General features: G+C 36.9%; 2 protein-coding genes across 4 annotated transcripts in view; both read left to right on the top strand.

The window, feature by feature from the left end:
• The window catches only part of LOC108573237 (adenylate cyclase type 5), a gene marked incomplete at its 5' end in the record, with an annotated part of 21,324 nt that extends 10,750 nt beyond the window's left edge, over positions 1-10,574 (top strand). Inside the window, 12 exons of the mRNA XM_017935625.1 lie at positions 770-928; positions 2,217-2,465; positions 4,135-4,294; positions 4,575-4,672; positions 5,060-5,144; positions 5,745-5,861; positions 6,357-6,485; positions 7,834-8,072; positions 8,157-8,295; positions 8,689-8,908; positions 9,380-9,528; positions 10,239-10,574. Coding sequence (XP_017791114.1) covers positions 770-928; positions 2,217-2,465; positions 4,135-4,294; positions 4,575-4,672; positions 5,060-5,144; positions 5,745-5,861; positions 6,357-6,485; positions 7,834-8,072; positions 8,157-8,295; positions 8,689-8,908; positions 9,380-9,528; positions 10,239-10,574 — 2,080 coding nt within the window. The remainder of the gene's footprint in view (positions 1-769; positions 929-2,216; positions 2,466-4,134; positions 4,295-4,574; positions 4,673-5,059; positions 5,145-5,744; positions 5,862-6,356; positions 6,486-7,833; positions 8,073-8,156; positions 8,296-8,688; positions 8,909-9,379; positions 9,529-10,238) is intronic.
• LOC108573240 (proton-coupled folate transporter) overlaps positions 2,111-17,076 on the top strand; it is an 18,262-nt gene continuing 3,296 nt past the window's right edge. Inside the window, exons 1-2 of one of the 3 annotated variants that reach the window (XM_017935631.1) lie at positions 2,111-2,115; positions 5,322-5,326. Coding sequence is in view for 2 of the 3 variants with exons in the window: in XM_017935630.1 (XP_017791119.1) it covers positions 16,737-16,766 (30 nt within the window). In the remaining variant the exon portion in view is untranslated. Of the gene's footprint in view, positions 2,116-5,321; positions 5,327-13,962; positions 14,148-14,941; positions 15,161-16,587; positions 16,767-17,076 lie in introns of those variants that run through there. The other 2 variants (XM_017935630.1, XM_017935629.1) reach the window with 2 other exon arrangements.

Genomic DNA, 17,076 nt, shown 5'->3' with positions numbered 1-17,076 from the left:
CAAGGTCGAAATATTATCTTTAAACAAAGCCGAAATATTACGGTTAAAGTGACGACATGTCGTCTGATTTTGTCAAATTTTTCAAAATTTTAACATTGAATAGTGGCTGTCGGTCTGTGGTGGCACGCTATTTTTCATTGCAGCCAGAAAGTTTTAGCTCCTTAAGCAAGTTTTTAATGCGCCGAAATCTACTTTTATTATTCAGGAATAGGAAAAAAATATTTACATTTCAGTTTTCTAACTGTTAAAAAATACTAATACATTTCCTGAGGCTTCCTTTACAATAACAATTTATCGTGTATGAGTCGCTTAGGAATTAACGTCTGCGCTATTAAATGTCTTACGCGCCAACGTAGGTAAGAGGATAAGGCGACCAAATAATTTTTAGTTTTCCGTTCTTTCATCAGCGTGTTACATTATCGACAGCTGACTGAAATTCGTTTGTCCAAACCATTTACCTACAACGCAACTTCCCCTCCAGCGCCTGCAGTGTAAGGCCCAAGAGTAGTGGGGATGACCTGAACCGCCTATTTTGCCACCATTTTGCTAGACTGTAACGTCAGAGGCTTCACTTTAAGTTTGTCGGACTGAAAAGATATTCTTGAAATGTTGAAAAGTATAAAACGAGGTAAATCAAGAATACGTGTGTAAGGGTGTTCTTAAACGGAATAATATCTCAGTGAAATTTCGTTCGTAGTGTTTAACTTTGTCTCGATCGAGGTATAATCTTGACAATAGTTTCCTAGACAATCGACCCTGATTTTTGAAGGTTGTACCGAGAGGTAGGGGCAGTGAACGTGAACATGCGAGTAGGGATACACACTGGAAGGGTGCATTGCGGGGTTCTTGGACTAAGGAAGTGGCAGTTCGACGTCTGGAGCAACGACGTCACTCTGGCCAATTACATGGAGAGTGGAGGAATACCAGGGTGAGTTTGGCCCTTCCCTTTTTTGAGAAAAAATTGAATCTAAAAGAAATATGCAAGTTAGACAGACACTAAAAATCTTCTTTTCCGATTCAGACGATTAAGTAAAGAAAAAACCGCTATTTCTTAACTAAGAAAATTTTGAGAATTTAGAAAAAAGGTACAGGTTAAAGAAAATTGGAAGAATAATTATTCTGTAGACCAGAATTTTTTGTTTTTGTAAATGACTTGGAAAAATTGAAAAAACGAGGTAGGGTAAAGTAGCCTAATATGAGACCCCAGCATATCTCCGTTGCAGAACTCTTGAATGTCGTAGCGATGCTGTTTTGTTTCGTAATTAACCGCGTTAATTATCAAATTTGATTTAAATCAATCAAACGTCTTCAACAAGCATATCTGTGCAATACGTTGCAGAAAGTTTTTCAAGTGGTTCGATTAAATTACAAATACCTCGAAAATAGTAAGTTTTTAAACATTTTCATAAATACCGTTGTATAGTGCATGCAATGGAGTTTAAGGCTTACTAGTTGCGTATCGTTAAATAACGAAGACTTAATCTCGAAGCTACTTAACAGCTATCGTGTTATTAGGTACCCAATTTTGTTTTAGTGTACAAAGTGTGCCCACGAAGTCTGCGGTGCTGAAGAAACAGATTTAATATGCCCAATGTGTGAGAAAAGACAGAAAATATAGTTTTCTCATATCAGGAACCCATTTTTTAAATCTGTATATTTGCATAATTTTCGTTTTTATTTTATTACGAAGGAACCGAATTTTCATTACCGTACATTCCAGTACCTTACAAAAGAACACATATCATACTTTTAAAACATGTATCGAATTTTAATAAAAGTGTTCTTAGTCGACAGTTATGACTTCTTTAAGAAATGGGTCTCATATTAGGCAACTTTACCCAACTTATTATTATTGTCGTTCAAAATTTTGTTTATTCCTAAAAGTAAATTATAACGGCTTGTAAGTCTTGTTCTATCAAAAATTCTAATTTCTACGTCACTGTTCAATTCCGATCAATTTTAATTTAAAAAGCTTCCTGCGGTTTTTGTTGGGGTTTCCCATCAAACCTATCAATTTTAATTAAAAAACAATTCTTTCAATATTCGATTCTCCATGAAGTATTGTTAAATAAATATTCCTCTCCATTAACAATACTCGAAACCTTTCAAAATACTGTGCAATGTAACTTTAATACGAGCAAGGTTAACAAGTTGCATATGGCGGTCAATATGGCGGTCAATATGGCGGTCACTACGATGTTATGTTTGCCCAATAGACGAGTACACATCACGAAAGAGACACTGGACTGTCTTGGTGGTTACTACGAGGTGGAAGAGGGTCATGGGGGTGAGAGGAACGCGTACCTGAAGGAGCACAATATCAAAACATACCTAATCGTCCCTGGGGACTCGTTTAAGGGCAGATTACCCTCCTCTGGACTGAGAAAAGGTTTGCCAGCCAATGGGAACGTGTCCAAAGAAATGAGGATGATGGGACATGGGTCTCAGCATGGGAAACAGACCAAGTGAGAATGGCACACTGTCGTTTAAAAAAATTCCAAAGTGTGAAATTTGAAATTTTCCATATTGAGACTTAAGGTTTCAGTTTCTGAGATGAAAAATTTTTCCTTTTTCGAAATCTGGGAATCTTAGTTTCTGAAATTCCCAATTTGGAAGCCTGAGATGCTAATTTCTAAAATCCCAAATTTTCAGATCTAAGGCGTCTAATTTATAAAGTTCCAAATTTGAGGACACCAATGGTCTCAATTCTTAAAATTCCAATTGTGGAAATTCGAGATTTCAAATTTTTGAGAGCTTCAGCCTTAATCTTGGAATCTACAAAATTTCACAGGTTCTCGATCTCTAAAATTTCAAATCTTGCAATCCAAAAAATCCCAAATTCGAAGCCTCGCAATTTTTCCTCAGAACATTTCCAAAATTCTCAAAATCCAATACTCCTTAATTGCGATGCCCATAAATTCCTAATTTACACTTTCAATCGAAATTCCTACCTTCGATATCCTCGTCCCGGTGAAAACCTATAAACTTTAATAACCGAAATTTTCGGTGCAGCTACATCCACAGTGCTCCAACGGCAAACTTAATTTCAGATAATGCGATACTTTGTCTTTCTCTCTTTGTTCACACCCATTTACCTCTTAAATCCGCTCTTCGTTTCAACGTTTTATCGCTGGCTATTATTTTATCTCCGCCTCCCCATCCCCATCTTTTGTCCCAAAGATGTTCACCAAACGTGAAAATCCATTTCGACGACGCAATTGCTTAACAAACTGTAATGCATTTCTCGAAACACGAGAAAAGAATTTCACAAAACATCAAACCTACCCCTCACAGGATCCTCTCTAATTACAGAGAATAATACAATCGTTGCACCACAATTGTAATTCGAGAACATTAAACAAGTGTAAGAATTTTTTTTTACTCTGGAGATGAAATCGGGAACCAAGAGAATCACTAAAAGTTTAATGAATATTTATAAATCAATTGATTTTATTTATTAGGAAAAATTTAGGTTTTGTTTAATATTTCAGTTAAAAAGAGTAAAATTTGTTAGAATTTCATTTTATAACACGATTTTAAAATACTAGTTTATTTATTTATTTATTTGATTGTTAATCGACGGGTTTAAGAACCCTTTAGTATACAGGCGTTGAAATTCACACGGAGCAGTAGCGTAATGTACAGTGCAAAATAAATAAGAAAATCAAACAAGAGAAAAAGAAATACGATAAAATAGAATAAAATGAGAAAACAGAAAAATAAGAGAATAACATGCAAGACAAAGAGTAAAATAAGGATTATTTACAGCGGTTAGAACAGAGTGCTTAAACGATAGATAAGAAATCCCGAACAAAATTAAGATTATTGCAAAATTTGTTCGCGTTGATGTATAAACGATTCGAGGAGTTAAATTTCCCATAAAGAGCCCGGTGAGTCTTTGTGTAGACTATGGTATGTATTCTTGGGTGAGAGGTTACCATATTAGTATGTAATTTTAAGGGTTTAACTGCAAATATTGATAAAACACACTTATTTAGGTTTTCTTTAATATTTCAGTTAGAAAGAGTAAAATTTGTTAAAATTTCATTTTATTACACGATTTTAAAATGCTAGTTACCATATTAATACGGAAAACTTTATCTGTCTTTTTGGAAATGATTCATTCTCGAATAGATTGGGCTTCGGAGAGACGGCAGAGGCTAAAAAGGACCCTGAAGACGAGGTGAACGAGTACCTGATGAGGGCAATAGACGCCAGGAGCATAGATCAACTGAGGGCAGAATATTGCACCCCCTTTATCCTAACCTTTCGACGTCCAGACGTCGAAGAGAAGGTAAAATTTGGTCCAGTATCGTCTAAAAAAGTAATTCGACTATTTTGAAAAGAATATTTCTAAAACAAATTCATCAGTTACCCTATTAGCCAAATTTCTCTGATAATTTAGCAAGTTACATCAATTTATTCAATTTGCTTTCTACAAATTTTTAATCAAACAAATTTCGATCTGGCATCGAGAAGAAATATTCGTTTTTTAAAAAGCGTTTTCTCTTGTTCCTTATTCAGCGCACACGAGGCTCTAATCGCGATAAAAAATTTCCAACGATCTGTTACAGTACTCAAGGGAAAGGGACAGGATGCTGTCGGCATATTTTGTCTGTTCCGGCTTCGTGTACACGGTGGTCGTGATTGCTATAGCAATCACTCTGCACGGGTAAACCAGCTCACAGTTTGGATAAACCGTGTATTTTCTTTTTTTCCTTCAATCGATATCGTTTTTCCTTCTCGTGTTAAAGACTAATTATTTTTAAACGAAAGAACAAATACATCGATATTAATTACTATCTATTTTAACCGAGATCTAGATCTCTGAAACTAGATCTCAAATATTCATATTTATACCAACTATTCGCCAAGTGTGTAGTATTAAAATAAATTTACACGGAAAACAGCAATTTCACAATAAATTCGCACGGTAGATATTTGATACTAAAATAAATTTCTGCAAAACAAAACAGAAAAACTTCACGATAAATAAAATTTCACTGTAAAATTACGGAAATTTGAACAGAAAAATAAAATAAACAATAACCTCTTTCAGGAGTGTATACTTCTACACGTGCGTGGGAGTGAGCACCCTATTGATAGCAATGATCAATGGAGTCCTATTGGCAGAGAAGAACGAGGTGAGTCTCTTTGTCCTTCGATCAACCGAATTCGCATATTACAAGCAATTTCCAACGCGAGCGAATCGATCGTAGAGACTCTTTAGAATCTTGCCACTTCCTCTTAACCTTGAATTCGTGGCGGGATTCCAGGTCACTGGCGAAGCCATCGATTGTGTTCTGGACACACGAAATGAGCCACCCTTTGATACAGCGAAAATTAATTTCTAAAAAAAAAAAAAAAAATATTTTTCCGAAAGAGGAACGTCGATAGATTTCTCTTTTTATTATTTTTCAAAGCTGGAACACGCGAACACGTCGTCGATAGTGTTCAATTTATACGTTTGAAAAAATTTTTTTTTAATAGAAACAAAGGTGGCTCCAATTTTTTTTGGATTTTCCGTTACAGTATCGACAATTTTTCGGTTCGTAAAACCAGCACACGAAACGAACTAACCGTTCTCAACGAGATAACATTTTTAACAAAGGAGAAACATAGGCAGTTTTTCAAAATTATTTTTTTATAGTTGGAATACAAAAAAAAAAAAATGGATACAAGGGTGGTTGAAATTTTTTTAGATTCTTCATCTGGATGTCGAAATGTTCTCTTTTTGGTTCTAGAGGGTGCCTCGATATTTTCGAGACTTTGCAGTACACGTGTTCGAAAATCGAGGAGTTGCACAGGCCCTAGCCACGTGCGTCGTATTCCTAACTTTCGTTACAGCTCTATCGCCATTGGTAAGCTCAAAATGTATAATAGCATTAATACTAACGAATACATTCGTTCCTATCACCTCAACCAACCCAATATAAATTGCATAATAAATGAACATTAAATTTCCAAAGTAACTTGCAACACTAAATAAATGATAAATTTCCAATGTAACTTGTGTACTAAATAAACAACAAATATCCCATGGAAATTACGAACTAAATAAGTAATGTCCAATATATACATTGTGAACCACACGAGTTCACCAAATATAAATTATTCATTAAACGTACAACAAACTTCTGAACCGTAATTTCTATCGAACAACCAATACACAAAATGTCCAATAAATTCTTGAAATAACAAATCTGTAAACCTAACTTACGAAATCCCTCATCCTCGTTGCACGGAAAAGAAAAGTGAGTTAATAATTAAAAACTGATCTTGGACGAAAATTATCGAAAGAAAATATTAATAGCACGTTTGAAAAATACAAAATCGACCCTCTGTTCCGGTTCCAGCTGACGCTGGAAGGTGGCCGTGTGTGCAGCAATGGCACATTGTTCGACGAATGGCCGGGTAATGGCAGCGTGATGTACCGCATTATCGACAAGCCTGTCGATGTTTGCTATTACACCGTCTTCGCTGACGTAAGTCCTGGATGATCGATTCGACTCGCATAGCCACTCCGCGCACTGCCGGGAATTAACTCGAGATCAACTCGAAATGTGCCAGAAAGCTACTCTTGCATTCTAGTGGCACGAGAACGACACTTCGTGGTTGCAATGAATTCGTAATTAATAGAAACAGCTCTAAGCCCTTCCGTTCTGTGCGTAAAAAGGGAATTTTGTAATTGAATTTTGACAATGGATCAGAAGTATTAGAAACATTTTTGCTTACAGAGGAACGTTCTTCGACAAAAGGCTCACAGTTATGTGTACATTACATGCCTTAAATATGTGGAATCAGAAATATAAATAGATGTTTATTTTACGAAATATAAGAATAACTATAATACTGTGGGATCAGTTCGTCAGGAAAAAAAAAGTATACACTGTCGCATGGCAAGCTCGAGCCTCGGCGCGCTATCTTCAACTGCTTTTTGTTCCGGGGCCCGCGTGCCCCTTCTACGCTTTGCTTTTCGCTCACGCTCCACAGTCGCTCACGCCGCGTCGGTACGCGCCACAGACGCACTCCACGCGTGTCAGACTCGATCGCCGGCAAATCAGTCACCACAATACTATGACACACGCTTCTCGACTTTTCCAAACACACTGTGACCTGATCCCTCGCACGCCGTACTTTATAGCCAGGCCCTTCGGCGCCGGGGTTTTTCCGTTGGGCCTGACTATCGTCGCTCGTCGCCCGCTTTCTCTCTCATGCTCGTCACATTTTCTTAAAACTACTCTCTCCCAAAATTACGATACTGTACATCGTTCAAAATAAGAGTAACCTCGTTTCGCGCATGGGACGTGCCTAAGGCAGGGCTAGAACGTCCAAACCCCCCATTTAACCGCCTACGTTTTTCTCCGTCTCACCCTCTGCTACGCTCTCTGTCTCTGCGCAGAACGGACGAGAATCGGTCCGAGAGCGAGGTTACTCTTATTTTGAACGATGTATACAAATATGTTTTCCAATGATGGCAAATTCTTTTTAATCGCCCTGTACAATTTTCAATTTATTGCAATGTAGAATAAGTAAATAATCAATAAAAAAAAATCAAATAGTTGCATCCATCATTGTGTTACAAGGATATATCAGATCTATTAAATTGTCAAAATTGTGTTCAGATTTTCTGAAATACCCTGTAACATCTTGCTAAATTTTTAGGTTAGGTAATTCTGGAGCCTACAATCTCAAAATCCCTAGAAAATTGACAATCTCGTGTCCAGTGAAGCAGTAGAAAAACAGACTGCGAATCCCTATTTATCCTAATTTAAAGAGGAAAAAGATTTTTCAACGAGAGTTGTTTAATCAATTAAATTTTCGTTATTGCAGCTTTTCCCAGTGCTGGTGATGCTGGTCATGATAACCTGCGCTGTGTATCAGATCCTAACCTCGGTGTTCAAGGTAGCCATACTGAGTTTAGTGGTGGCCACCTATTTGGCCATCAGTATTTACGAAGCTGTAAACGAAAGGGACGTAGAACTGACTGGAAGATGGCTGGCTGGAGTTCTAGTGGTATTCTTCATGACCTGCCTAATCGCACATTCTCAACACACAGAAGCTACTTACAGGTGATCTATTCTTTCAATTTACGATTATGACTTTAGATGATTTCTTTCTTCTTTTTCTAATAAAAAATCGACCAATGAATACAGATTGGATTTCTTATGGAAGCTTCAAGCTACAGAGGAGAAAGAGGAAATGGAGCACCTGAAGGCTTACAATCAAAAACTCCTGGCGAACATACTTCCGGAACACGTGGCGGCGCACTTCCTCTCCACTGTTAATTCCGACGTAAGAGAAGCCTAATTTCTGAAATTTCTACTTTCAGAGCCTGGAATATCCAAGACTCCGAATTGTAAGATCTGTTAATTGTAATTTCTAAAATTGCAAATTTGCAGGATCCGAGATCCTGATTCTCAAAATTTGACATTCCTGAAATATCTAGGATCTTCAATTTGTTCAAACTAAGCTTCTAATTTCCAATATTACCAATTTCCAGATCTAACAAACCTAATTCCAGTTCGTCAAATTCTTGAAAATATTCAAAACAAAATTTCCCCGAAAATTCTGAAAATATTCCTATTCCAAACGTGAGAAAAATTCCTCAATCTCCCGAAATGCCGAATGAAACGAATCTTCGATCTCGTTGAATAACGACATTTTCCACGAAATTAACGATCGCAGGAACTGTACCACGAGCAGTGTGACTTCGTTTGCATAATGTTCGCCTCGATACCGAATTTCTCCGAGTTCTACGTGGAGCTTGAGGCGAATAACGAGGGCGTCGAGTGTCTCAGGCTTTTGAACGAGATCATCGCTGATTTCGACGAGCTGCTCGCCGAGGAGCAGTACAAATACATCGAGAAGATCAAGAGTACTGGCGCCACCTACATGGCTGCATCCGGTGAGCATCAGTCCTCCCCAGTCTTTCCTCTTCTCGCTCTTTTTCTCTTCAGCCACTCTCGATCACATTTTTCAACAAGAGACACGCTGATTAAAATTCGCCACGAGTGTATACACGCCATTAATTGTTTTTCCTTTTTCAATTTCGCCTCTCCTCTTATTTAAAAGGTAATTTGCCTGCCTTATTCACGGGAGCATGGTTAAAGAAACGTAAAAAATCTTTTCAATTCTGAACTCTTGAAATATTTTTTTTCTTCTTGTATCGAGAATGTTTCGAATATTTTTTAACATTTTCGTGCATCGTCGCACCTTTGTGAATAACTCCTAAGACCTGTTACTAATTTTTAAAAGTGAGAAAAATGGAAGATTGGTGATTTTTAAATTTTTAGATTCTTTAGAGAAATAGTACAGGAATGTGAGAATTGAGTGTTGGAGATTCTTAGCGGAAGTTTCTTCCATTTTATTTTCGCAGGACTGACGAAGAACACCTGCGACATGAAAGATTACAAGCATGTGACCGCGATGGCGGACTACGCTCTCAGGATACGCGAGCAGCTGGCCTCGGTTAATGAACACAGCTTCAATAACTTCCGGCTGCGTGTGGGCATCAATATTGGACCGGTAACGTCAATCAATTTCGTACTAACCGTGGCAACACCTACCTGACCACTTTAGCAAACCCAAAAGTGAATCGCGTATACGTCGGAGGTTCGAGGAAATATTAAAATCAAAAATAATTTAAAAAATCCTTAGGTACTATTTTCAAATACACTAGATATCAATTTCTAGCCTTCTCTTTCCTTGTGAAACCTGAGAAATGCACGTTGAAAAACACGATTGTTAAAAATTTGTGTTGTAGCAAGGAAAAAAGCAAAATGATTAAAGGAAAAATTCCTTTGCACCTATTTTTATGTATTCTTGTATATTATCCTTGTTAAGCTTCAATCTTAGTCAAACTTCCACAATATTCACAAAATTTACAAAAGAGATGAACTTCAAGAGACAAACGATTAGAACAAAGAAGTTCTTATGCCCTATTTTCATGAAATTTATATTTTTCTACCCTTCAAACTTCGTCAAACTTCAGCAATATTTTTCAAAAAATTAATAGATAAAATCCCCAAAAAATCTGATTTCCATGTGGCAAAAAATTAATGTAAAAAAACAGTACAAGGTTAGGTTACCTAACCTATTTGCATGAAACTATCGTTTCTCGATCCTTGAAAAATTTGTCAAATTCTATCGCTGTTTTTCAGAAAATTAAGAAATATAATCCACATGACGGGAAATTAAACGAAAAATGATAATCCTCTGGTCCTGTTTCCATGTAGGTCGTCGCTGGTGTGATAGGCGCCCGAAAGCCGCAATACGACATCTGGGGTAACGCGGTAAACGTGGCCTCGAGAATGGAGTCAACTGGTGTCTTGGACGGGATTCAGGTCACCCAGGAGGTTCGTGACATCCTGATCGCCAAAGGATATCCGCTCACCTGTCGTGGTACCATTCAAGTCAAAGGCAAGGGAAGCATGGTCACCTATTTCCTCGACGGTCCTCGTGATCCAACCTACCCTAACAGCAACGCCAACAGCAACGAAGTGAAAACGAATTCCAACAACAGTGAGGGCAACACTATCACCCCTGGATCACCCAACAACACCACTGTTTGAACGATCTACGGATCACGTGACCCATGATCATAACCTAACCTAAAATTCACATCGGTGAAACAGGAACCTACATGTATCTACTTTAGCGTTCAGATTGAGAAATATTTTTCTGAACGACTCAAAGTAATTCCAAAGAAGAGAAAATCGTATTTCATGGAAACGAAGCTCAGGACTAATTGTACGTATGCTTCGAAAGATGAGATGAAAATCGAAAGGAAAGATCTTGTTCTATTCGTAGAGAGAGTTTGCAATGATATTGTGGTATTTTTGAAAGGGACTCGGTGTATTTTACCACGAATCCGGATTATCCGGTTATCTGTGAACTAATTTGAAAAAAAAAAAAGGAAGAAACTGTGCAGAACGTCCAATTAATCAATTTCTCTGTCATGCAATCATCGACTGCCGTCCCAGACAACGGTTCAATCGATCTCCAAAAGTCGAGTAAATCGTGAGGGAGCTCAAACTATCTTCCATATCTCATTTCCGGAAAGTAACCTCGTACTTAAGCCGCGATGGCGGCGCTCTGTGTGTGATTATATGTTTCGATTCTACTCTAAGAGACGAGTCCTTCGAAGCAGCCAGCGAAATTAATCCCTGCATTTCGATTGATAACACAGAAAATGATTCTTTCCACGGAAACCTAACCTAAACTGTCTGGAATTTCAATAATTTTCCAATGGAAAGTAGAAATTTTCTTTCCACGGAAACACGATAGCAAAAAATTGCAATTTGAACAGGGAGTTAATAGTAATTTCCAAATGGAAAATTAGGGTTGTACTGTTGCAAAGTTTGGAAACAACAAGTAGTCAATATATCCAAGCTCAATTAATCGTCCAATAGAATGTTGTTATTGGAAAAATAAAAATTCGAACACTGAGTCAATATTGAAGGTTGCATTTCGAGTAACACTTGAAAGAAAAATTATAATTAATTTAAACATAAATGAAAGGTCAGTTTCCAATTATAAATAAACAACTATTTCGTCTGGCTGTCTGCTTCACGAGTCCATGTTCTTCTAGTCAATAAAAAAAAAAAAAGAGGAGAAAGAAAAAGAAGAGAGGTTAGGGGGCAAAAGAAGCTCGATACAACGAAACCATGGCTGGATCGAAAAAAAAAAAAAAAAAAAAAAAAAAAAAAAGAAGACAGAGAAGAAGGAAAAGCGATTCACAGTTTGGAAACGAGAAGAAAAGACTCACTATTTTTACATTTCTCTTTTTTCGTCATTCAATGAGTTTTTAAGAAAAAAAGGAACAAAAGAAAATCGAAGAATCATCCTCTATACATATGTATATTAATATATTCTTTAAATATTTTAGATAAGAGAATACATGCGTTTCTGCAACGTGCAATTCGACCTGATAGTAGAGACTGTCTTATCAACTAAACAACGCCCATTTTCGGTTGCACGCGTGAACATATCTGAGTATCGAATACTAACAATAAGTTCTCCATGATTTCGATCAATTTTCTCTAACCTCTATGTATTCGTTTTTTCGATGAAATACTCGCAGGGCAAGAAGTTATCATTTACTATTTTCTTTTTTACAATTTGTTTCGACCCACTCAAATTATATTTAGTTTTTACATTTATCTTTATAATTCCTCAAGTATTTTCGATAGATGTCGAATATTTTAGACGACTCGAATTTTTATTCCGTTCAGCAACAAACATGCACTAAGAAATTTATTTCATTTTAATTATCTAAAATATATTACTTAATATGGAACTAAAATATATTTCTTCATATGGAACTCTCGATACTCGGAAGACTTCGAGTGTACTACGCGATGTACAACACAACATCATGTATATACATAAGTAAGCGCGATTATGCAGTCACTCGTTTACACATAGTCCTAAATACATGTGCGTTGAGCCACGTGCTATCGTACACGTGACTCACAAGGAGAAAAAGAAACGAAGGAAAATACCTGCAACAGATAAGAATTTAAAACCAATGCAGTAACGGGACAAAAAAATAAAGGGACATTCTGAAACTTATACAAAATTTCTCCTTGAAGAATACCTTTAAGTCAATTTCTTGGATGTTTAAATTCACTTTTGCTAATTTTCAAAAGGAATGAAAATTTTTGGAACGTTACCATCGCATGGTTTTGAAGAGAACTATAAAAGCAAAAAAAAATATAAAGAAACGAATTCTAATCGTCGTGCATAGTATCTATCGTGATGGATGTGAAACTTTTCCAGAAAAGTCTAATTATTAGTCAATTAAAGTTGATCTTAAGCTGATAGAGCGAGTCTTGACGAGGTTAAACGAACCTTGATAAGGTTAAAAAGTATTTCGATGTCGCTGGCAGGACCAGCTGTTGATAGGTGTTTATCGACGTTAACGTTGGAGCCAACAACAGGGCCATCTGCCGATAGATCGAGTTAGTATTACCACTCACATCAGAAAATTCAATTTCACAGATAAGTTCCTATTTTTATTTTCTATCTCAACAGTTACGCACAATTTTTCTGAATGTTCAAAAGAATTTGATTTATGTAATGAAATAAGACGGAACAAAAATTAAAGCACTATGTACTATCTCGATGTATCGATCAGAGAAATCTGTCATATCAAAGAATTTACGTGTGTAAGCCTAACCATGTGTCAGCTTCCTAGGCATAAACTGTACCAAACGAGCTCTTGCTGTTATGACTGGTGTTGTAGAAATCCTTCGTTGAAAGAACAAAAAAGACAAAAATTTTCAACTACCCCCAAGCAGAATTTTCTCGAATTTTTCTGCAATACACGTCTATAATGGCATATTTCCAACCCTGAAGAAAAAAAAAGGTCAATTTCGTGAAATGATTACTGCTGGCTGAGAGTAACCTAAAAATAATTATTTTTCTTCCCCTCCCATTTTATTCGTGTACTGTAACTTCTCGATGGCCTAAATACACAATTTGGAGTCTGTACTGAACATGTACCATAGGTATATTTGCGCGACGTGATTTGTCAGAAATAATGTGAAATAAATTTTTATTAAAAAAATATAGCCTCATTTCTGTGTTCGTCACCCTTTCCAGTGTTCACCACTTTCTAGACTAGTTTTTACGTGAGTGATTGAGGAAACCGGTTTGTCGATTTCCTTGAAATTGCGATCGAAAGACTTGGAAACTGCAGAATTCTCAACTTTGAAATATCGTCAAGGGAGAAAATTTCCCGAGTAAAAGTTCTCGAGTAAAAATAATTTTCGCTCCCGAAATAATGTTCTAAACATTCCTCGAATATTTGATTTGCACTTTCAAGAGGTGTATCTGGGATTCAAGAGATCTACCAAAGTGCGGAACATCCCTATGTTCCAGATGTTCCTATTTTTGGAGCAATTCGAGATGCATAGATTGGCACCACTGCAGCACAGTTCACGGAGTAACCGCGCGGAAACACGTGCTTAACATTCCACTGGCTGCTCCTACGAAACGTATTCTAAACTACGTTTTATCTCTGCTGCACAACATGAAATTTGAAGAACTTTCGTTTGCTAAACGACACTGTCACAGTGATTATTGTGTTATCATTGTATAACTGAACCACTGACCCTACTAATGGCTGACATACATGAAAGGTAAGATACTTATTGATTAACAGGCCACTACTGACAACGAGTAACAGAAAATACTTCGTCCTGTTAGAAACTCTTATTTTTGCCTTGTACATTAACGCTACACTAATATTTACGTATACACGCATGCACGTACCTATTGTGGCTTAATTTATCGTATAAATTAATCGATAAAAATGACGAAACCACTCACTGCAAATTGCACCTAAATGAATTGTTCCACGGTACTTGTACAGTTACTATGACAAAACACACCAATATTACCAATTACAATTGATGAAAATTACACCTCGCTAGGTTAGTGACACGAATGATATCTAGGTTAATAGACACTAAATAGTTACACCTATCGACATCAGTCAAAATTACACCTGACCGAATTAGTCGTTATATAAAAATTAGTATGAACTACACCTGAGTAAATCTACAGTATCTCTAAACCAATCAGACACAGATAAGCCGATTCTAATTACACCAAGGCCCAGAAGGTAAATCTGGTGAAACAGGTGAATCAGTAAACCCTTTAGAAATTACAAGCAGGTTGAGAAGTGATGGCCGATTTAAGCAAGAAATAAGAGGAGAAAGGGGAAATTGATCTCAATTGCACCCAGGTCAGTCAACGAATAAATGGATGAATGCAATCGTACGAACTTTCCAGAATGTATCAGTGTTCCCCGATAAGAATACGTCACTAGCAACGACCAATTACACCGTTCCCGCCAGAAATGTTCTCGAGCTTCGATAACAACCGATCTAACTTCTTTCCTGCGTAACGAAAGAGATCAGTAGCGAGATTTCGTCGCGGGTGGACGCAGTAGAACGGTGATAACGTGTACAAGGGATAACATGTGCTAACGAACGACTATATACATATGTAGTTTGTTCTTTTTTTGCTGATTCGGCGAAAGTCTACTCTCTATCACGATGAAAGAGTCACTTATCAAATGGATATCTGACAATTCATACATTCACAGGATTAACACGTTTAGTGTCTGCTATTGGACTATTTAAAAAAGGTATTATTCTCGGTGATGGTGTGCCTTTTTTGCTTCGGATATACATAGTGAAACGTATCGGAAATTTTACGGAACAGAATTGACGGACAAGGAGAGTCAATTAGAAAGCACGAATTTAGTTATTGAAACAATAAGCAGGAGAACGTGTTTTAACTAGAGGTGTGTGAAAACTCGAAAATGTCGGGAACCCGATGCTCGGATCGGGTCTGATCGGGTCGGGTCCCAAACGTATCTCAGAATTCGAGAATTTCGGGATTCTCGAAAATTTTGGGATTCTCGAAAATTTCGGGATTCTCGAGAATTATAAAATTATAAGAAATAGAACATGGAATGAAAATGGTAAGCAAATATGTGATAGATATGATTTATTTCATATTTTCGTCTAGAAAAGCTAGTTTTTCAACGTTCTCCGATAATAGTTTCGTTCTACTTTCGGGAATCCTGAAATTCTCGGGAATCTCGAAATTTTCGAGAATCCCGACAATCTCGAATCACGAAATACATTCGGGAACCCGACCCGATCCCGAGATAAATTCTCGACCCGACATTTTCATCTTATGCGTCAAGGATTACAATGGCGGTGAGCTGGATTGCCGGAAACTCGTAATTTTTTAAATATTAATAAAAATATATCAGTGCATCTACATTGCGGTCTGTTTTTTTTAGTGTAAAGCCGAGCGGTGAGCGAAACGGTTACCACACCGACTGCGTCTGCGTACGAGGTCGTATATTTACGTACAGATAGAATGCAACGTCGCGGTACTGATATATTTCTAATAATATTTCAAAAACTACGAGTTCCCGCCAATCCGGACCACCGCCATTGTGATCGTTGAGGGACAAGATCAAAATATCAGTCTCCTGTTTATCGTTTCAATATCTAAAACAGGGTCAATCTGACCCTGATATAAAATAATTTATATACTAAATAAGTAAGTACATACAGAGTGTTACAGTATTTCATCATTGTTGGGCGTGGAATATTGTCGAAAATTTTGATCTGTTATTATCGAAGTGAAGATTTGATCTGTGCGTAAATAGAATAGAATAATTTCTTTCTTTGAAAAATTATGTTGTAATATTTTCAATGAAAAAGTATCGCATAGTATTCGAACGATTTTATACAAAATTTCATTTATTCTTCGAATTAGATGTAGAAATTTCAGTTGAATTCTTACGAAGAAGAGAAGATTTGCGGATTTTACTTCGATTACTCTCGAAAGCTGTCCACAGACAATTTCACAATGACTGTTCATATGATAACGGTTATCGGTTGTCGAAGATGGTAGTTCGTCAGCTCTTCGAGTTTTGAAACAAACGCGAAAATTTGAATTTTCCTTCCTTCGAGGAAAAAACGTGGAAAAATCGTGAGAATATCGCGATTTCTATGGAGACATGTTGCAAATGGTGGACGTTTTGTGTTGCAGGAAGAAGGGGGCTAGCATCTAATTTTCACGGATTCAGCACTACGATGAAAATCACAAGTGAAATTCATGCGAAGCTGCGCTTCAGTGGCGATAGTAACGCTAAATAATGCGTACACACAAGGATCTACAGCCTTTGATCTAGCGTTATCATGGATCAAACAGCGATCATGGCAAACGAGGTATTTATATACGACTTTATAGCGACTCTCGTCGATGGAGATCACTTCTTTCCAGTAAAATATAATTCATTGTAAAAAAAGAAACGAGAAATAATTGATTTTCATAAAGAAAAGAAAAATAATAATCGTGATAATTTTCTTTTTATCCTGAATAGTTTGTTATTGGAAGTAATAGAAATTCTGCAAGAAGTATAGCATCAATAGCGACAATTATTTTCCTTTCCCTCAATGATACTGGTCTATTTTTACGTAACGCAAAGATAATAGGGTCAAACGAGCTCGTTAATATTTTCGTCACATAGTTTTATAT

The sequence above is a fragment of the Habropoda laboriosa genome, unplaced genomic scaffold (genome assembly GCF_001263275.1).
Source record: "Habropoda laboriosa isolate 0110345459 unplaced genomic scaffold, ASM126327v1 scaffold134, whole genome shotgun sequence".
NCBI lineage: Eukaryota > Metazoa > Arthropoda > Insecta > Hymenoptera > Apidae > Habropoda > Habropoda laboriosa.
This window is presented reverse-complemented; position numbering and strand designations above follow the sequence as displayed.